Consider the following 20,866-nt stretch of genomic DNA (forward strand, 5'->3'; position numbering starts at 1 on the left):
TGTTTCTCCCCTCCTTGCTATACCTCACCAGCCCCAGAATGGGTGTCCCCCGCTTCCTCCCTCACCAGCTACATCTCCCCACCTCCTTAGCTCTCACCCCTGCGCCTCTTTCTTTGTATTCCTCACGCCCTCTCTCGGCCTCGCGAGCATCTCTCCTCCCCCGCCTGGCTCCGGCCTCCCCCTGCCTCCCCATCTTCAGCTCAGTCTCCTCCCCCTAGCTCCTCTCCCCTCCCCTTCGCCTCACCCCACTCCCCGCCTGCAGGCTGGGGTTTCTTTCCACCCTGGGGGTCTCTGTACCTCTCATTTCTCTCCACCTGCCTCCTCCCTCACCGCAGAGTTAGCGGGTACCCATCCTTTTCCGCTCGGGCATCCCCACCACCACCCCCATCTTCACCACTTATTCTTCTTATCTGTCCCCTCCTCTCCCCACCCTCTCCTCTCTCTTCTCTCTGCCCCTTTAAATCTGCCTGGCCCAGCCTCCCCCGTGATGCTGGGATGGAGCAAACATTGATTTGTGCTGGGATGGAATCGGAATTTTGATTTTTTTTTCCTCTCCCAACCATAAGAAGAAAAAAATAATAAAAACACCTCCTCTTGATAGCCCCCTCCCCCTTCTCATCCAGCTCCCAGCTCCTCTTCTCTATCTCCATCCAAGGCAGGATTTTTTCCCCTTACACTATTCTAATCTCCCCCCACCCCTGCCACTACCTCAGTCCCCACCCCACTAGCCTGCTCTTCCAGCTGGGGAGAGAGGGGACTCTCCCACAGCTCCTCCACTTTCCTTCTCTGGGTTGGAGCAGTCTCTCCGGAAGAGGAGGGGGCTTGGCTTGTCCGGGTGAGGTGGGAGTGGAGGTATCCTGCCATGGATGCTGTGCCTGGGAGGCAGCCTGAGCCCCAGCTCACATGGTGAGTAACCTGCCCCCTCCCTTTCGTCCATCTGCCCATCCCCAACCTCATCTTTCCCCTACAGAGCTTCCCCCATCCCCATCCTTTCCCCCGACAAACCATTTGCCCACCTGGATCCCGTCCCCCGTTTTATTTTTACCTCCCTCCCCCGGGTTTACTGGGGAAGCTAAAGAACGAGGGCAGAAGGGTCCTGATAGCAGCCAGGAAAGCTAGTGGCCTACCACTCTGCCCAGGCCCCTCCCAGGACCCCCAAATTGCCACCCATATTAGGCGCTTTAGGGTTATAGGTTGGAGAAGTGGGACTCCCGCTTAGGGTGGGGGGCACAAGCACTGGGAGGCTTCCTCTACAAGTTGGAAGGAACAGAGAAGCCCCCGTGCCCCCAAAGCTTGGGAGTTGCTGGAAGATGCTGCTGAAGGGAGGGGGGCGGGGGGCGGTGCTGATGCCCGGGAGCCACCGGGCCAGGGAGCGGCGGGCAAAGGAGGAGGGGCCTCGCTCTCCATTTGCCCCCTCTTTCTCCGCAGCCACTCAGGATGAGGGTCCGGCCCTGCCTGCCCGCGCTGGGGCCCCTCCGCCCAGCCCCGGTCTAACTGCCCCCGCCCCCAGGCCTCGCCCGGCCCCCAAGCCCCCAGCCGGTTCTCCAGCCCCAGGATGCGCTGAGCCGCTGGGGGGCTGAGGCCGCGCCAACTACATGCATGTCCCCCGGGGGCAAGTTCGACTTTGACGACGGGGGCTGCTACGTGGGGGGCTGGGAGGCGGGGCGGGCACATGGCTACGGCGTGTGCACCGGGCCTGGCGCCCAGGGCGAGTACAGCGGCTGCTGGGCGCACGGCTTCGAATCATTGGGCGTCTTCACCGGGCCCGGCGGACACAGCTACCAGGGCCACTGGCAACAGGGCAAGCGCGAAGGGCTGGGCGTGGAGCGCAAGAGCCGCTGGACGTACCGCGGCGAGTGGCTGGGCGGGCTGAAGGGGCGCAGCGGCGTGTGGGAGAGCGTGTCCGGCCTGCGCTACGCCGGGCTCTGGAAGGACGGCTTCCAGGACGGCTACGGCACCGAGACCTACTCCGACGGAGGTGCGGGGCCCGGCCCACTACTGTCTGTCTGCTCATCCGCTTGCGCCTCCCGCCGGTCTGCCCTGCGTGTGCCTTCCCCAGCCATATGCCCTCCACGCCCTGCTATTCCCCATACGCCTTCCCTAGCCATATGCGCCCCCTGTGCCCATCCTTCTGTTCCTCATGTTCCCGTCTGTCCCTCATACCATGCCCGGTCCTATGACCCCAACCCCATCTTATTGCCTCGTTCACCACCAACCAAAATCATATCTTTCTCATTTTTCTCCTGCCTGCTTCACCTTCAGCAATTGGTCTATCCCTCACACCTTCCCTCTACCTGACGGTCTCTAAAATCGCTGCCAGTTTGCTCACGTTTTCATCCCTGGCAGTCCTGTTTGCCTGTCAAATGCCTATTTTATACCCCACCCCCCATCAACCTGTCCCTCACCCTCTGAGCTTGGGTCGCCCGCCAGTCTTTCACACACTCTCAGCTTGCCTGTCCCTCTCCTTTCGCCCTGTCTACCCACAATACCAAAATTCACATTATCTCCTGCTTCTGCCAGTTTTCCTTCTGCCTTCCACACCCGTAGCCCTTAATGCTCTTCCCAGGCCTCCATGCCATCTGCCTCCACCTCTCCCACCTGACACTTGGACATTCAGGGACTTTTCGGGGCGTGGGGTGGAAGGAGCGTAGCGGCGGGTTCTGACTTTCTCCCAAACTTACTCCGCCCGCAGGCACCTACCAGGGCCAGTGGCAGTCTGGGAAGCGCCACGGCTACGGGGTACGACAGAGTGTGCCCTACCATCAGGCGGCGCTGCTGCGCTCGCCCCGCCGCACCTCCCTGGACTCCGGCCACAGCGACCCCCCGACGCCGCCCCCACCCCTGCCCCTACCAGGCGACGAGGGAGGCAGCCCAGCCTCGGGCTCCCGGGGTGGCTTCGTGCTGGCCGGGCCAGGGGACACCGACGGCGCGTCCTCCCGAAAGCGCACACCTGCGACTGGTGGATTCTTCCGCCGATCACTGCTGCTCAGTGGGCTCCGGGCGGGCGGGCGGCGCAGCTCCCTGGGCAGCAAGCGGGGTTCCCTACGAAGCGAAGTGAGCAGCGAGGTGGGCAGCACAGGACCCCCAGGCTCCGAGGCCAGTGGGCCCCCAGTCCCAGCACCTCCTGCCCTCATCGAGGGCTCGGCCACTGAAGTGTACGCAGGCGAGTGGCGTGCTGACCGGCGCAGCGGCTATGGCGTGAGCCAACGCTCCAACGGGCTGCGCTACGAGGGCGAGTGGCTGGGTAACCGGCGGCACGGCTACGGGCGTACCACCCGCCCCGACGGCTCCCGTGAGGAGGGCAAGTACAAGCGCAATCGGCTGGTGCACGGGGGCCGTGTTCGCAGCCTCCTGCCTCTGGCCCTGCGGCGGGGCAAAGTCAAGGAGAAGGTGGACAGGGCTGTTGAGGGCGCCCGTCGAGCCGTGAGTGCTGCCCGCCAGCGTCAGGAGATCGCCGCTGCCAGGTGGGTGTCCAGTGCAGAAACCAATGCTGGGCTAAAAGAAGAGGTTTCTAGGGCTGGGGATATAGCTCAGTTGTTAGAGTGCTTGCCTCACATGGACAAGGCCCTGGGTTCAATCCTCAGCACCACAAAGAGAAGAAGAGGGTGCTGTGAGCTCAGGGAGAAGGGAAGAGACGCCTATAGGAGGGCCAAGACCCAAGGCCTAGAACCTGTTGGAAAAAGCAAGCTAAAGGTTAGGCAGCTGTAGGTCTGGGATTTGGGGTGTTTGTATTTGAGGCTACAGGTGGATGTGGGTGTAACTGTAGGTGGCTGGGTATTTGAGGGAGGTGGTGTAAGACTGTAAGTGTGTCTTGGTGTCTTTTGTGTGGAGATGTGTATCTATGGAATCCATTGCTGTGTGTGGGAGTAGGATAAGCGCAGCTTTGTGCAGGCCCACAAGCCTCTTGGAACTCAGATACTCCCTAATCTTCCTCTAGCAGCCCTTCCAGCCTTCAGGCCTCAGGCTGGGAGCATGAGCCATAGGCAGAACAGGGAGTAGTCCCTTCCTGACTGGTCCTAGCTAGACACCATTTTACCTTTGGGCCTTGGATAGGTCTAGTTTGTACAGCTGGTCTATCAGCTGAAAAGCTAGTCTCTCCCAGCTTAGCCTCCTCCACCTCCTCTTACCCAACTGGTAAAGGTTTGGGGGGAAATTTTCTTTCTGTAAATCAGATTACATTTCCATACATCAGGAACCTTGCTATGTAAAGCAGCACAGTCCAATAAGAATATAATGCAAGCCACTTAAAATCTTTTAGCAGATACATTAAAAATAAAAAGAAACAGGTGAAAAGAATTTTAATAATATATTTGAATCTAAATCAATATAGCCAAAATATAATTTCAAATCATAATCAATATAAACTTACTGAGATATTGGACTTAGTCTTTGAAATCTAGAGTGTATTTTATACTTGTAGCACAACATTTTGATTCAGATTAGCCACATATCAAGTATCCAATAGTCATTTATGACTAGTGACTTAGCAAAGATATGAAGAAAGCCAAAAAGCAGCTGGGCTGGGTGGTCCACGATGATAATCCCAGCAACTGGGGAGGCTAAGGCAAAAGAACCACAAGTTTAAGACCACCCAGACAACTTAATGAGACCTTGTCTCAAAAAATAGAAAGGACTGGAGGTGTAGCTCAGTGATAGAGTACCCCTGAGTTCAATCTCTAGTACCACAAAAAAAAAATATATTTTAAAAATAAAGCCAAAAATCATTTTGTAGCAAAATATACAGGCTTCTGATTTATAGAACTTACATAGTTGAATTTTTATATATTGAATTTTCTTTTAAATGGGTGGGGATATAGAGAGGGATTTTGTTGAAATTTGAAACTATTTCAGAAGGTCAACAATCAGGATATCTCCAAATATGCTTCAGTGAATTTGTATAATGGGTGACAGGTTGTGTGTGTGTGTGTGTGTGCGTGTATGAGCGCGTGCGCGCGCATGCTTGAGTAGAAACATGTCAAATACCGAACAGATGCCTGAGCCAGAGAATGTGCATCTGTAGATGTATCTGAGTGTCTAGATGTTAGAATTCAGGGCCTGAAGCCAGAAAAGGGGGAGGGCAGAGCACCAGGGAACATTTTGGGCTAGATAGGGTGGAGGCATGTGCAGGGGAAAAAAAAACTGATCTCAGTAACTACAGGATTAGGCAGTGGGAGGAGGCTGGTTGGTCTCCCCAGCAACAGGCCTAGCATCCCTGATTGGCTGCTGGCTGCCATGGAAACATCAGAGCCTCAGCAGCAGGTGCCTCTGACAGGTAGCCTGAGCCCAACCTGATGCCTCAGTAGACACTTAGACTTGATTATCCATGCCCTCCATATACAAAAACACAGGTCCTTGTCAGTTTTGTGGCCATCAATAGAACTCAGTGCAACCCAAGACTATGCTCCTCATACCTTATTCCAAACCCCGAGACAAGCTCAGCTTCAGGACAAATTTAGTCATATACAGTCTAAAAGCCCTAACACAAAAGACAGGGTTGTCTGAATCCCTCCAAGTAGACTGCAAAGATCCTTGATTTGCCAGGTTTAAAGGAAGGAGACTGGCCATATATCCCAAAGTAGATAAATAAGAGGTAAAGACTAAGACTACAGTGGATGTCACCATCCCCCATACCCAGGTTGCCTTTCTAAGCCAGAGAAAATAGGCCTATCGTAAACAAGAGTCATGGTCTTGATCTGTTTGAGCCCATGGCAAGTACAGCTGATTACCTCCATCTCTGCCCCTTTGTGCCTCGCCTTAAGATTACCAAACTAATTTTGTGATTACAAGGCATCTACAATTAATAGCAGACAGTGAAAAGGAAGGGGAACTTGAAGAAACATCTACACTAGAGGGAAAACTGAGAAACAACAGTGGGGCAAGGATTAATAATGCTTCAAGGTGGCCAGTACCTAGGGACCAGGCTGGGATGGAGTATGGAAGGGAGACTAAGCTTACCCAGAAAGTATAATTGCCATTGTGAAAAAATATGCATATTGGCAGGAGAAGGAATGTGATCATAGCAGAAAGGGGAGACACACCCTTATTCTGGTTCCAAAGCTGAGAGGCAGGGCAGGGGGAGAGTGGCATTGACAGAAAGGGAAGACATTGTGATTTAAAAAAAAAAAAAAAAAGAGGCTAAAGAAAAGCAAGATGGAAAATTCTCATGCCAGGAACTCTGCACTGGAAGAGGATGAAATAATAAGGAGGTCTGACGGTGGGAAGGGGATTCAAGGCAAAGGGAAGGGGTGGCTGGGAACAAATTGTCACACACCAGGAGGTATGAGAGGAGTTGATAACAACAGGAGGTACAAACTGCCAAGAGGGCATTAGGCTAGTTGGTAAGCACCAAACAGGACTGCAGAGGATGTGTAAGAAAGGGAAGGCTCAATTGTCACTGGGGTAGGGAGCAAGAGAGAGATGGGATAACAGAGTTTGGGGAGGGCCAGGCCCCTGCAGCTGGAAGGAGGAAGTGTTACTACAGGACACAAGGATAGAAGGGTGTGAGAGGAGCAGGAGAGTGTGATAACAGCAAACACCACAGGGCCAGGAGAGGAAACCAAAGCAGGAAGCTGCCCTGACCTGCCCAAGAAGGGGAGCAGCTGGCAGTAAGAGGAAGGGTGAAACTCCCGAGGGGAGGTCGGATGAGGATGTGATATGGTGGGGACATGATGAGGTGGGTGGAGAATCTGAGCAGGGGCTAATTTGAAGTGGAAAAGGCCTGCTAAGTCCCCATCCCTGGGACCCGACAGGGCAGCAGATGCCCTCCTAAAGGCAGTGGCAGCCAGCAGTGTCGCAGAGAAGGCTGTGGAGGCAGCGCGGATGGCGAAACTGATAGCCCAGGACCTTCAACCCATGCTGGAGGCCCCAGGTGAGAAGTGCGCATCCTCAAGGAGGGGAAAGAGCCCTTTGGGGGAGCTAGAGAGGCTCAGATATGGGAAAAGGGGGTGGGAAGCCCACAGGATCTGGGAATGGGAAAGCCAAAGTACAAGCCAGGGGCATAGATGATAGGGACCAGGCCCATTTGATGGGGAGTGGGATTGGGAATTTATGAGGTACAGTAACGAGAGGTTTGGGATCCAGTGGTGAGAAGCTAAGAGCCTGGGGATATCAATGTCCCAGGAAGTGCCAGCCAGGGGCTCCAACCAATAGCCAGTTAGACTCCACTGATTCTCAGCTATCCCTGCCCAGGTCGCAGACCCAGGCAGGATTCGGAAGGTTCCGACACAGAGCCCTTGGATGAGGACAGCCCTGGGGTGTGTGAGAATGGACTGACCCCTTCAGAAGGCTCTCCTGAGCTGCCCAGCAGTCCTGCCTCCTCCCGCCAACCCTGGCGACACCCTGCCTGCCAGAGCCCACTGCCTCCTAGAGGGGACTGGGGTCCCTTCTCCAGCCCCAAAGCTTGGCCTGAGGAATGGGGGGGGCCAGGTGAGCAGGCAGAGGAACTGGCTGGTTATGAGGCTGAGGATGAGGCTGGGATGCAGGGCCCAGGGCCCAGAGACGGTTCACCGCTCCTTGGAGGCTGCAGTGACAGTTCAGGAAGCCTTCGAGAGGAAGAGGGGGAAGATGAAGAGCCCATGCCCCAGCTGAGGGCCCCAGGAGGCTCGGAGCCTGACCCTGTTACCATGCCGGTCCTGAGGGGCCCATCTTCGAGGGGTCCTGATGCCGGGTGCCTGATGGAAGAGTTTGAAGAGCCTGCTGCGACTGACAGGCCTGCCCAGCGGGTGAGACATCCTCTGTTCCCACCCACTTAATGCCCTCTTCTTTTTAAAGCTTTGTCTTGTCCCACCCCTTTCCAGACCTCTGTCTGATTCCCTGAGGGGTTTTGATTTCAACTCGCCTTTCTTTCTGCCTAGCCAGTCTTGGACCATATCTCACCTCAAAAAAAAAAAAAAAATAGGTAACTTTCAGTCAGGTGGGGCGACACACTTGTAATCCCAGTAGCTCAGGAGGCTGAGCCAGGCTCTCAAGGATCTCGAGTTCAAAGCCAGCCTCAGCAATGGCAAGGTGCTTAGCAATTCAGTGAGACCCTGTCTCTAAATAAAATACAAAATAGGGCTGGGGATGTGGCTCAATGGTCGAGTGTCCTGAGTTCAGTCCCGGGTAACAAAAAAAAAAAAAAAAATGGTAACTTTCAAGCAGATAAGAGCCTCAGAGACCTTTAAGTCGAACTCCCTCATTTGACAATTGGGGGAACTGAGGCCCAGAACACTTAAAGTAACTTCCAAGGGTTACAAACTAATAATTAATGGTAGAACCAGAACATTTTTTCCTGTTCTCCTTCCATATCATTTCCAGCTCCCAGTTTCCTACTCCACCCCCAGCCCCACCTCCGCACTTTCTCTCTTTGGTGCCCAGAAATAAAAAAAGAAAAAATTGTTCCCTCCCTACCCTCATTCTCCCTCCCTCTCCTGGGAAGAAGGGAAATAGGAAAAAAAAAAAAAAAAAGCAAAAAACTGGGAGAGGTGGAGTTTCCCCAGAACCCTCTGCTCTGATTGGATTCCAGGCCTTCTCCTGTTTCCTAGCAACCACATCCTCACCCCTTCATCCCTTTGCCCTACTGCAGTACTGGCTGCTACTGCCAATTTCTGCTACTAAGGCCAGGCACCTTCTGCCTGGGCCATATGATATACTGGTGGGAGGGGAGGGGAGGAGAGGGAGGAGGGGGCGGGGCTGTTCCTGTCTCAAGAGTGCCAGAGCAAAGGTGGGGCCCTGCCTGGGAGAAGAAGGGTGTTTTGCAACACAAGACACAAAGGCTAGACATCCCCATGCTCCGCCCTGTGTAGGGAGGTGGCTGGGACCCTTGGCTTTGCCACCTGAAGGGAGGGCAGGGAGGTGGGATCAACACTGGACTTGGTATTCAGGGACTGAGCTTGCTTCCTGCTCTGTCTCTCTAGGGAGCTGCCAACCCCCTGGTGGTGGGAGCCATAGCCCTCCTGGACCTCAGCCTGGCGTTCCTGTTCTCCCAGCTCCTCACCTGAGGCTACTTCCTGGCCAAGCTCTGGCTTTGGTTGCCTGCCTCTTCACCCCTTTGACCTGCCTTTTTCTCTTTTCCTCCCCCTAGTTGTTTTTGTTCCTATATTTCCTTCTCCTTTTCCTTTCTCTTCTGTCCTACTTTATTTTTGTTTCTTACTTTTTCCTTCCCTCTCTTCTTTCAGCGTATCTCATTTACTCTAGATCTGTGTCTGTCTTCCTCACTCCCTTCCCCACCTCAACCTCCTCTTTCTCTAGATTGTTTACATATGAAGGGCTTTTCTCTCTCAGAGTTGCCGTCTTCTCTGAGACACATAAATCTAAGTCAGACCATTGCCCCTACACCCTTTCCACCTTTTCTTTAAACCTAAATTTCACCAAGGGTGGGGGTTTGGTGTCCTGAGGAGTCTCCCAAAAGCTGAGCGCATAGGAGGAAAGCAATGGAGAAGGGAGTGATTAAATGCTGGACAGGGTGCTGGCTGAGCCACTGTGGCTTCCTGGCCCAAGCTGAAAAGGCTGAAGGAGGTGCCACCTCCACTTGTCACCTTGGAGGACAGTGTCTCCCCTCCCAGCACCCAGTTAGGTTCTTGGCTCACTGATCCTTCCCAGAGGGAGAAAAAGGAAAGTGAACAATAGAATAACTCCCTAGATCTCCCTCTTTCTTTCCTCAACAGCCAGTCTATCTTCCAACCCCCTGTAATGGCATGCCATGCCATGCCATGCCATGCCAAGAACAATGTGTAAAGGAACAAAAACTATCCAATGCAGCCAAGCCCACCCCCTCAGACCTTACCACTACCCTCTCTACCCTTATGTGTTCCCCTAAAAGTTTATTTGGTTGGTCTGGACTCACTTGTGGCCTTTGATTAAATTCCTAAGGGGCCTAAAAGAAGACACTTCTACTGCAGAGTGCTAGAGGCATTTGAGCAAGGATACCACTCCCCAACTCTGACAGTTGTGGTGGGGGGGAGGCACTTCTGGGGGATGGAAACAAGAGCTCACAGGGCAGTAGAAGCTGTGACAGTCTAGTAGGCCCCGTGGGTTTTGTCCCTTCCCCCATCACATCAGAATCTCCTGAAATGAGAAAACAACAGAAGGAGGGGATCCAAGGAAGCTGATCTCTCCCACACTTCCCAGGCAGGGCAGAGGTGGGAGTCAAATCCAGGGTGAGAGGTGGGTGGAGAGACCTGTTTGAGGTTGTGGCTGATCCCTGGTACTAGCTTTCCCCCTGGGGGTAGGAAGCCCTAGGAAGAGGGGAATATGGGGTCCCCAGGGGATTTTTCCTCCCTCCCCTGCATGAGGCAGAGACAAGCTGCCTGCCAACCCCCTCCCTTGAGAAATGGCCTTGCCCGGGAATGCCCACCACATATACCCTCTTCTTTTTTCTAGTCAAACTCTGTTTACTCCTTGGCCTGCCTCCCTCCTTCCTCCCCTCTCAACCTTTACTTCTGATTTCTATTTCATGGAATTTGGGATTGAAGTTATACAACAGTGCCGCCAACACCAAGTCTTGCAGGAAAAAAATACAAAGAAATTTAACAAAAAAAAATATATTAATAAAAAAGTTCAAAAAAGGGGGGGGATTGTCATCTCCTTTGGGGTGCGATGGCTGCAAACCCAAACACTCCGAGGCTCTCAGGGTGGTGAGAGGTAGAAGGAAGCCTCTTGGGGAACCGCGGCCCAGCTTATTGCCTAGCTGTCCTAGCTGGTAAGACCTACACGCCCAGGTCAGAGCACTCCACAAGGCTCTCGGGCGGCCCAGGAGGGCGGGGTCCTGTGGTGGAGGCGGGGAGAGGGAAGGACCCGACCAGGCACCAACCCCGGTTCAGCCCTATACCAGGAAGCGTCTAGGGGGGAGAGGAGGACAATTGACTGAAGGCAGGTGAGGCTGGCGTCCTGGGGCGGGGAAGCTGAAGCCGCCAGAGATGGGAATGCAGGGAGGAATCTCGCGAAAAAAACAACAGTGCAGGACCCTGAATGGAAAGAAATGGCCAAGCTAGGAATGGCATACCAGATGGACTAGAAAAAGGGGAGATGGGCGGGGCTCTGGCGCATGCTCCGTAGGAACAGGTGCGGGGTGGGGCAGGGACGCATGCGTAGTGGGGAATCTCCTTAGGCGGCGCGATGGGGGTGGACTTTAGGGACCCAGGTGGGGAAAGGTAACAGGAGTAAGGTTTAGGATAGATGTAAAACCCAGGCCATTAGGATCTTGGAGCAGGGCAAACCTGGCTGCCGGCTAGAAAATATTAAAGACTTCCCCACTCCCGGGCTCTGCCCCCCAGGATGGTGGTGCCCTTGCTGAAGCTTCAGGACCTAATCGAGGAGATTCGCAGAGCCAAGACTCAGGCCCAGGAGCGGGAGGTGATCCAAAAGGAATGCGCCCACATCCGGGCCTCCTTCCGAGATGGGGACCCTCTGCAGAGGCACCGCCAGCTGGCCAAACTGCTCTATGTCCACATGTTGGGCTACCCTGCCCACTTTGGACAGGTATATCTGCCTCCAGAGTTTGAAGAGGAAAGCTGTTGGGACAGGGTCGTGGATCTCTTCATTTATTTGTGCCCCGACTGTTTTCATTCTCTGGTTTCTGAATCATCTCACCATGCACTGGAAAAAACTTTTCCCATTACCCCACTAGTCCTCAGCTGGGGTGAACCCTTCATTCTCTGGCCAACCCATTCAGGGCACCTCCTCTTCTTTTCTTCCAGCCTCCTCCACTCCTAAGTTCTTTAATCTGCACACTAATGCCTGACCCTCCTAAGCCTCTTTGGTTGAAGAGAGGATGATGGGATATGATGCCCCAAAAGTTAATCTAATGATAAGAAAAGCCCAGCTGAACATATAGATATGTGTGCCACTGGCAGAGAGGTGAAAGAGTAGCATGGAACCCTCTTGTTTCACCCCTGCCCTTCGGATCTGCCCTCTTCCCTATAGATGGAATGCCTGAAACTGATTGCATCCCCCAGATTCACAGACAAGAGGGTAGGCTACCTGGGGGCCATGCTTCTATTGGATGAGAGGCACGATGCCCACCTGCTCATTACCAACAGCATCAAGAAGTGAGAAGTTCTGGGGGAACTGCAAATCAGGGAGATGGGAGAGTGGGGAACTGGTAAATTCCAGGGTGCTGCCTGATGTAGTTACTGCGAAGAACTGGTTTCCTCAGAGGCTTGACTAATCATCCTCCCAACCCTGCAGTGACTTGAGTCAGGGGATTCAGCCGGTACAAGGCCTGGCTTTGTGCACTCTGAGCACCATGGGTTCTGCTGAGATGTGCCGGGACCTGGCCACCGAGGTGGAGAAGCTGCTCCTGCAGCCCAGCCCCTATGTGCGCAAGAAGGTGAGATGAAGAATTTAGCACTTGCCCCTTCAGAAACTGTCCCTCATCTGCCATGCAGTAGAAGTGTGTGTGTGTGTGTGTGTGTGTGTGTGTGTGTGTTTGTGTGTAGATTCCATCCTTGTAGATACTTGCCTATCTGAGGCCCCTGACCTCCACAGGCTATTCTGACTGCGGTACACATGATCCGGAAGGTCCCTGAGCTCTCTGACATCTTCCTCCCACCTTGTGCCAAACTGCTTCATGAGCGCCACCATGGTAAGGCCAAAAGGCTCCCCATCCTCTGTGTCTGGTCTGGCTATGAATGGAAATGAAAAACAGGAGAGAAACACCAGTTCATAGAGCAATAGTCGTGCATACACACAGACATGCTCACAGTAGATTCTCTCATGCCCTGACCCCAGGCATCCTGCTGGGCACCATCACGCTGATCATGGAGCTCTGCGAACGAAACCCTGCAGCCCTCAGGCATTTTCGTAAGGTGGGCTGTGAAGGGGTAGGCCCTGGCCCTGGCAAAGAGGGGCAGTGGGGGCAGAATGGGGCTAAAGCTGAGAGTACAAGGATAAGGACGAAATGCACAGACAACATTGTGCCCTCCCTCCAGGTAGTACCCCAGCTGGTGCAGATCCTCCGGATGCTGGTGACAACAGGATACTCCACAGAGCACAGCATATCTGGAGTCAGTGACCCCTTCCTGCAGGTGGGCTGACCTTTCCTTCATGTATCCCTAGAGGAAAGAAGGCTTAGCAGTGAGATTCCTGGCTTAGTATACTCTGGCTTAGTCACTGCCTTGGGCAAGAGGGTAGTAGACTGATTGCCCTGGTCATTCCAGGACAAAGACAGGGAGAGGATATAACTGAAGGTCAGAAATCCAGTTTGGTAATAACAACAACAAAAAGCCTGTCCTGAACTCCCTTGGCTTCATACACCTCTGATCCCCTCCCAGGGCCACCAGGACCTATGGAGGTGATGAAGGATGGGAGGCTCTAGGGTCTAACCAGATGCCTTACAATGAATGCTGTCCTCAGTGTTGGATTTTTCTCCTTAGCCCCACAAGTCCTTATCCTGTGAATCTCTCCATCTTTCAATCTTTAACCCAACCACAGGTCCAGATCCTTCGTCTGCTTCGGATCCTGGGCCGGAACCATGAGGAAAGCAGTGAGACCATGAATGACTTGCTAGCACAGGTGTGGGTTGGGGGGACATTGCTTAGGTATGTTGCTCTGGGATCTACCAGTCCTGGGCATCCGTTACAGGATTACTCACCATGTAGCAGCTATGTAATCACTCCTCTATCCCCTCTAGCCAATGAACTACACGAAGGAGGGACACAATATGTTGCAGTATTAATGTCCCAGTGCCCAAGCTGGTCCAGGCACATAGTGGGGTTTGGGAAACTTTGTTGGCTGGTTGAGGAATGGATGGATAGTGGAGAGCTTCCAGAGATCCTAGTGAGGAGAGAGGCCTTTGTGGATGTATCTCCTCTCCCATTCACTCAGGTAGCCACCAACACAGACACCAGTCGAAATGCAGGCAACGCGGTCCTATTTGAGACAGTGCTTACCATCATGGACATCCGCTCTGCAGCCGGCCTACGGGTATTTTCCCATATGCTCTCCCACTGTGGCCTACCCTCCACTCCCAGCCAGCCAGCAGGGCTCTGTTCACTGGCCTTTCCCCAACACCTGTCATCCTGTGTCATATGGTCCCCACTCTTGAGTGAATAGACTGCTACTGCCTGAGTGCCCACCCTCTTTCTCCCACAGGTTCTAGCTGTCAACATTCTTGGCCGCTTCCTGCTCAACAGTGATAAGAACATTAGGTAATGACTTGTGTGTAGCTATACTCTGCCACTGAGCCCTGACCCTCTGTACTCTTCCCTCCAGAACCTCCTGATCCACTTACCTCTAACCCCTGTACCCAGGGCAAGGCTAATGGCCACAGCATGATAGGGCCTTTCCCACCCTGACCAGGTATGTAGCCCTGACGTCCTTACTACGCCTGGTGCAGTCTGATCACAATGCTGTGCAGCGGCATCGGCCCACTGTGGTGGAATGTCTGCGAGAAACTGATGCCTCCCTCAGCCGGTGAGCATAAAGGGAACAAGAGGACAGGGTAGAGGATACAATGACTAGTGGCTAAGACCCAAACCAGCTCAGAGCAGCTGGAGTAAGAGGACTGTAGGAGCAGATCCTAGGGATGGGGCAGGCCAGAGGCATGGAGTTGGGTGATCTGGGCCACCTGCATGGACACTTTTCTCCTGCCAGGAGAGCCCTGGAACTGAGCCTGGCTCTGGTGAATAGCTCCAATGTGCGAGCCATGACACAGGAGTTGCAGGCCTTTCTGGAGTCCAGCCCCCTCGATTTACGGGCTGATTGTGCCTCAGGCATCCTGCTGGCTGCAGAGAGGTGAGGGGACAGGTTCTCAGAAATGGAGAGGGTACAGTCTGGGGAGGGACAGGGACAGTGCCAGGACTGATAAGCCATGTCCCTAGGTTTGCTCCAACCAAGCGATGGCACATAGACACCATCCTTCACGTGCTGATAACGGTGAGATGGGCTAGTTGGAGAGTTGGGCAGTAGTGGACAGAGTTAATCACACTGACTTGACAATGTCCACCCTTTCCAGGCAGGAGCCCATGTGCGGGATGATGCAGTGGCCAACCTGACGCAGTTGATTGGGGGTGCCCAGGAGCTACATGCCTACTCTGTGTGCCGACTCTATAGTGCCCTGGCAGAAGACATCTCCCAGGTGCCATTCCCACCTCCCCAAGCCCAGGGCTGCCTCCTATCTCTTTCTGGGCTTCCCTTCTTCACTGGACTCTGAACCGTTTTCCTCTTAGGCTCACAGCTATCTACTTAGCGCAGGAGATCCTTAAGAACAGAGCTTGCCTTTTAGAACACTTGAGCTGCTGTTCTGGCCCTGGTACCTACTGGCTATGTAATCCCAGATGACTAATTTAACTTCCTTTAGGCTCCATGTACTCAGTTTTCTACCCTATCTCCCAGGGATGTTTTTATAATCAAACGAGATAGATACAAGTTTTATGCATATATTATACTTTATTATTATTTCAAATGCTGAATGCCAAAGGTGCCACCCAATACTAAACTGCCCCTTTTAAATTTTTTTTTAGTTATACATGACAGTAGAATGTATTTTTATATATTCACGGCATACTTTCCATTTTCCTCTTAAGTAGGATGAGCAGAAACCATCACCCTGCTCTTCCTCAAGGGTGGGACCCTCTCACAGTTCCATCAAGTGGCCAGGCCATGTACTTCTGAATCTAGGCCACCAGAGGGCAGTGGGAGCCCAGACATCAGGACAGAAACTGCTCACAAATTTCCTTCCCTGCCCCACCATATTTGTGCTGCATAAGGGGATGTTTCAGAGTGTGGAAGAGAGGAGGGAACCCCAAACACTGACCTAGATGTGATTCTCCCATACAGCAGCCACTGGTGCAAGTGGCAGCCTGGTGCATTGGAGAGTATGGGGACCTCCTGCTGGAGGGGAGCTGTGAAGAAGTAGAACCCCTTCAGGTAAGGCCTACATAGTGGACACACTAAGGGTGGACTTGTCAAGGGAGATAGGGTTAGATCCTAGGTCACTACTTGTACCCACACCTGAAGGTGGAAGAAGAGGAGGTGTTGGCACTCCTAGAAAAGGTGCTGCAGTCCCAAATGTCCCTGCCAGCCACCAGAGGATATGCACTCACAGCCCTCATGAAGCTCAGCACCCGGCTTCGAGGGGACAACAAGTAAGAAGAGGTCTCAGCCCAGAGAAAAACGTCTCCTCACTTGCATACCATTTCTAAGCTCTCCAGATAGCTGCACTATCCCTCGCCACTCTTATCCCCCAATCTTGGGACTTGCTTTAGAGCTACATATCTTGGGACTTGCTTTAGTGTCTCCTCACTCTGTGGGACCGCTCCCTTCTCTGCCATATACTGAAGCAGACGGGCAGGACAAACTGCCATTGCAACTCACACAACTCTGTGGCCCAGCCGCATCCGCCAGGTGGTGTCTATCTACGGGAGCTGCTTAGATGTAGAGCTGCAGCAGCGGGCTGTAGAATATAACACACTCTTCCGGAAGTATGACCACATGAGGTATGTCAAAACATCGGCTCCGGTGTGGGACCCAGATCCCTGCCCTCTCCCAAATACCCCCTTGTAGCCTCAAGGGTCTCATCCTCTCCTGTGTTGTTGTCCACTGCAAGAGCTTTCCACACAGTTCATTGAAGCAAGCTGCCTCCTAACCCTCCCTGCTCATCTGAAAACCAGCAACAGTATGCCATCTTATCAGAAGGACACTTCTGATCTACTATGTGCCCAGCATCTCCATGTTCTGAGCACTCTTTGTAGATGTCTCTTGTGAGAGGCAAAGGGTCTACCTAGAGAGACACCTACATTCCATCCTCTCAGGGCTGCCATCCTTGAGAAGATGCCTCTTGTGGAGCGAGGTGGCCCTCAGGTTGATGAGGAGGCAAAGGAAAGCAAAGAAGCAGTCCAGGTTTCAAAGGCAGCAGCCCCTGTCCCCACAGAGCCCCAGGTGAGGAGACTGGAAGCCTTGGGATGAGAAGGACTGGCTTGGGCTTCCATGCCAAGTTCTGACCCTTCTGCCCTTTCCCATGGGCCTCAAAGCTCTTGGACCTGTTAGATCTCCTGGATGACACTCCTGAGGATGCCCAGCATCCTCCCCCTCTGGATCCATCCCCAGGAGGTACCTTAGTACACCTCCTTGACCTTCCCTGTGCATTGCCACCTCCAGGTAAGCCTCAGGAAAGAGTCTAGTCTTAGAGAAGGTAGGTGAGAATGTGCCATCTCTGCTTCTGTGCCGAGTGAAGCTCATAAACCCTTTCCCTCCTGTGTGCCCGTATCCCATCCTCTTTTTCGTAGGTAAAAGGGTTCACTTAGTCATGCCAGTCCTCTCCTGGCTGCAGTGTCTTCTTTGTTCTAGACTTCTAGCCCTGGCCAGCAGGGCCCTGCTTCCTCCCCACCCCATCTCATCCCACTTCCCCACTGGCCCCCTCAAACCCTCCCATCTTAAGCCTTGGCATTTCATGCTCTTTTTACACAAAATGTTATTTCCTTGGCACATCAAGTGACTGGCTTGGTTGGGGAAGGCACTCCAGCCTGAAATGTCATATGCCTTTCCCTGCCACTCCCATTTAAATTAGTCCTTCCCAGTTACTCCGGCTAATTTATTTCCCTCATAGTACCCATTCCAGCCTAATTATCTTGCTTATTTTCTCTGTTATTGCTCCTCTCCCTGCACTATACTGTCAGTCGTCTACTTGTCAAGCATCTTGGGCAGTATAGGGATAAAAGGTGCTCACTGTTTTTTTTTGTTGTTGAATGAACGTGTTATCTCGAGCCTGCACACTGAGCTGCCTCTCTTTCCCTGCTATATAGCTCCCATTCCAAATCTCAAAGTGTTTGAGCGTGAGGGAGTACAGCTCAATCTGTCTTTCACTCGACCACCTGGATCCCCTGCTTTGCTTTTAGTAACCGTCACCACCACCAACTCCTCAGAGGGTGATGTCACCCACTTCATCTGCCAGGCAGCTGTGCCCAAGGTTTGTAAATACCAGGATTCAGAGGTGGCCTAGGTTCTCCAGGAAGGAGTAGAGGTGGGTGGGAGACAGGATGAGATGGGAAGGGAGTGACAGCAGAGACAGGTACCTGGGGAGTTAATGGGAAGAGGGTTTGGCACCACTGAGTGTGGAGGGGTTGCCTGAGCCCGGCCAGCTGCCTTACTGTGTTCTGCCCAAATCCCATGTTCAGAGTTTCCAGCTGCAGCTGCAGGCCCCCAGTGGGAACACAGTTCCAGCTTGGGGCGGCCTCCCCATCACCCAGCTCTTCAGAATCCTCAATCCTAACAAGGTCAGTTCCAGGGCCCCATGGGTAAGAAAGACCTAGGGAAGGGAGAAGTCACAGGCACTAACTCTGGTCTCCACTCTCCCATTTCTAGGCCCCCTTGCGGCTAAAGCTGCGCCTGACCTACAACCACTTGGGCCAATCGGTACAAGAGATCTTTGAGGTGAACAACTTGCCTGTGGAAACGTGGCAATAACTCTTCTCTGCCTGAAATCCTCCTGCATCCCAAAGCCTGTGATCCTAGCAGTGGGGAACCAACTCTGAGGGCTACCAGCAGATGGCACCCTGGTTCTGCATTAATCACTGCAAAACTGTGGGTCTGCTCCCCTCCCCCACAAATAATGGCAGCCAAATAAAGCCCGAGGGGGGCATAAAGCCATAATCTGGGTATGTTTGAGGTAGAAAAATATGTATAAATAACAGCAAGGGAAGAGGCTTCTCACATAGGCAGGGTCCCAAGAATCTTTCTGGGAACCTTGAGAATCAACCTCAAGCACACCAGGGTTTTCCTCTGCCCCTCAAGGTTAGGGAGCAAATTTGCCCCTAAGCTGTCACAGGAAGCACTCTACTCTCTGGGCCAGAGATGGACACAGTGGCAAAATCAAAGCAAGATCTGATTTCTAACAGGAATTCCCAACCACTTCCCCACCCTGCTATTCCCCACACCCCAAAGCAGGGAAATCCCTGCTGCCTCCCCTCATCTCTAACTCAGCTGTAAGGCGGTTTCGGAGCCGCTGGCAGAATCAATGGCATCGACCAAGGGAGGGGGGTGGCAAGGGATTTTCCTGTGCTTAACTACTGATCACGGCTAAGTGGAAATCCTATAAACACGAGCGGAAATCAATGGAGGCTGCTTAGCGGCCAGGGGAGAGGGGCAGCCCACAGATTGCATCTGACTGATGAGAGAGAGGAGGCAACCAGGGAGGGCTCAAGGAACGGGTTGTTGAGAATAGGACGAAAGAACAGGCAGAGGTATAGGGAGAGGAGGTGGGAGGGAAGAGGCACAGTGAGGCCAGTTGTGGCCCCTGCTGGACCAAGAGTTCCCTTTCTCTTCTAGGAAGTGACACCCCTAGCCCAGGCTGCTGTCGGGATGTTTAGTCCTCTGTGGAGCTGTTTACTTCTAGCAGGCGCCGATAGTCCTGAGGACGGAAATGCTGTAGGTACACGATGAGCTTGCCAGGTGCCCTCTCCTGTGCTGGCACACCTATAGACAAAGGATAGTGAGAAAAGAAGCAGACAGAACTGCCATACATGCTTTAACTTTCCTCCCTGACCACCCAGCCAGGACCCCCAAGTTGTTTTGAAGGTAGCACTGAGATTCTGATTGTCATCCAACTAGCTTCTGTAATCTACCCTCTACCTCCTGGACTCCAGAAGTGGGACCCAAGAGCCACTTCAGACTCAGGAAAGCTGGGAAGCCACACATGAGCCTCTTCTCCAACCAGGGGAAATGGTGAAGAAGCACCCAGGTGCCATGAAGACAGAGGATCCTTCAATATGGACTCACTCTAGTTATTACCCTTGTCCCCCAATCAAGATGAAAACCCATCTAGGCAGGCAAAAGCTCATTAGCTTGGTAATGAAGCACATACAGAGATTTACACATAGGAGAGAAACCAAAGGCTGTGGAAAGAAAAGGAAAAGAAGTTTTAGCTATGGGGTGGGATTCACATAGAATTCTCCCCTCTGGAGCTGGGGATATAGCTCAATACTGGAGTGCTTCCTTAGCATGCTCAAGGCCCTGGGTTCAATCTCCAGCAAACAAACTCCCTCCCTGTCCCCACCCCAAAAAGCAAGAATTCTCTCTAGAACTGCCACTGCCAGTTTCCATTGTTAGTACCCAGCAGCATACTGAGCATACAGCAGGAAACAGGATGTATAGTTGCTAAGGAGGCTGAAACAGCATCCCAGGGCTGTCAGACCCCATGGCGTGCACAACCCCAAACTAGTGGATGGGCTGTATACTAGGAAACTGAGCATGGGAACAGAAAACCAAATCTGAGCCAGACACAGTGGTGCATGCCTATAATCCCAGCAGCTCCAGAGGCTGAGGCAGAAGGATCACAAGTTCAAAGCCAGCTTCAGTGAGTTCAAAGCCAGCCTCAGCAACTTAGCGAGGCCCTAAGCAACTCAGTGAGACCCTGTCTCTAAATAAAATATTAAAAAAAAAAAAGAAACCAAATTTGCCAATGCTCTCCCAACCACCTCTCATAAATGCAATGTTCTTGCCTTTCACTAAAAGCCAAGACATTGAATTAAATGAACTCTAAGAAACCATAAAAACAAAAGGATATCTGATCCCCAGCATGGGCAAAAAAAAAAAAAGATTAGGGGAAGGAAGGGTTAAAGCAGAGAACTGACAAATAGAACTGAAAGAAATTTGGCCAGAGGAATGAGAATTAAATGAGACAGAATGGCTGGGATGAAGAATAGAGATTTATGAAAGGCTTAAATCCAAATCAGACAGCAACTGTAAAAGAGAAAACTTGATAGAACTGTGGGCAAAACTGGGTCCTCTAAAAAATTGCTAAAATAATTACTGTTAAAGAAATAATCCAGAGACCCTCCCCCATTATATAGTCCAACTCCCACCAACTACTCTTGGTCACAGCCAGTGCTCCAGAAAAGGAAAGTGTGGCTTAGTGGTGAGTGCTTGCCTAACATAATTAGGAGGAGGCCCT

General features: G+C 52.6%; 3 protein-coding genes across 5 annotated transcripts in view; 2 read left to right on the plus strand and 1 right to left on the minus strand.

Moving 5' to 3' along the window:
* Positions 1-200: 200 nt before the first annotated feature.
* Positions 201-9,798, plus strand: Jph4 (junctophilin 4). The gene is made up of 6 exons (XM_005338804.5): positions 201-906; positions 1,429-1,978; positions 2,693-3,464; positions 6,750-6,868; positions 7,189-7,721; positions 8,895-9,798. Exons 2-6 carry the CDS (start codon positions 1,600-1,602, stop codon positions 8,976-8,978), a joined length of 1,887 nt encoding a protein of 628 aa, XP_005338861.2. The 5' UTR covers positions 201-906; positions 1,429-1,599; the 3' UTR covers positions 8,979-9,798.
* Positions 9,799-10,325: 527 nt separating this feature from the next.
* Ap1g2 (adaptor related protein complex 1 subunit gamma 2) lies at positions 10,326-18,567 on the plus strand. Its single transcript, XM_040275856.2, is given in 22 exon segments — positions 10,326-10,678; positions 11,253-11,457; positions 11,902-12,026; positions 12,166-12,307; positions 12,466-12,562; positions 12,709-12,785; positions 12,909-13,004; positions 13,411-13,491; positions 13,804-13,902; positions 14,071-14,126; positions 14,278-14,391; positions 14,572-14,712; positions 14,799-14,853; positions 14,933-15,055; positions 15,757-15,846; positions 15,937-16,064; positions 16,311-16,415; positions 16,731-16,857; positions 16,914-17,076; positions 17,721-17,884; positions 18,093-18,191; positions 18,280-18,567. Coding segments are annotated over 22 exon segments (2,742 nt in total). The 3' UTR covers positions 18,382-18,567.
* Positions 15,347-20,866, minus strand: part of Thtpa (thiamine triphosphatase) — a 47,194-nt gene continuing 41,674 nt past the window's right edge. For all 3 annotated transcript variants that reach the window (XM_040275853.2, XM_078050324.1, XM_040275854.2), the window contains one exon: positions 15,347-19,389. In XM_040275853.2, coding sequence (XP_040131787.1) covers positions 19,280-19,389 — 110 coding nt within the window. In that variant the 3' untranslated portion in view covers positions 15,347-19,279. The remainder of the gene's footprint in view (positions 19,390-20,866) is intronic.

The sequence above is a fragment of the Ictidomys tridecemlineatus genome, chromosome 5 (assembly GCF_052094955.1).
Source record: "Ictidomys tridecemlineatus isolate mIctTri1 chromosome 5, mIctTri1.hap1, whole genome shotgun sequence".
In the NCBI taxonomy this organism is placed as follows: Eukaryota; Metazoa; Chordata; class Mammalia; order Rodentia; family Sciuridae; genus Ictidomys; species Ictidomys tridecemlineatus.

What these genes read in the sequence shown, in the direction of transcription:
- Jph4 (XM_005338804.5), top strand. Translation starts at nt 1,600, where the DNA reads ATGTCCCCCGGGGGCAAGTTCGACTTTGACGACGGGGGCTGCTACGTG. An exon ending in CGAGACCTACTCCGACGGAG is followed by an intron (nt 1,979 to 2,692) that starts GTGCGGGGCCCG and finishes CTCCGCCCGCAG; the next exon opens with GCACCTACCAGGGCCAGTGG. An exon ending in CAGGAGATCGCCGCTGCCAG is followed by an intron (nt 3,465 to 6,749) that starts GTGGGTGTCCAG and finishes GGGACCCGACAG; the next exon opens with GGCAGCAGATGCCCTCCTAA.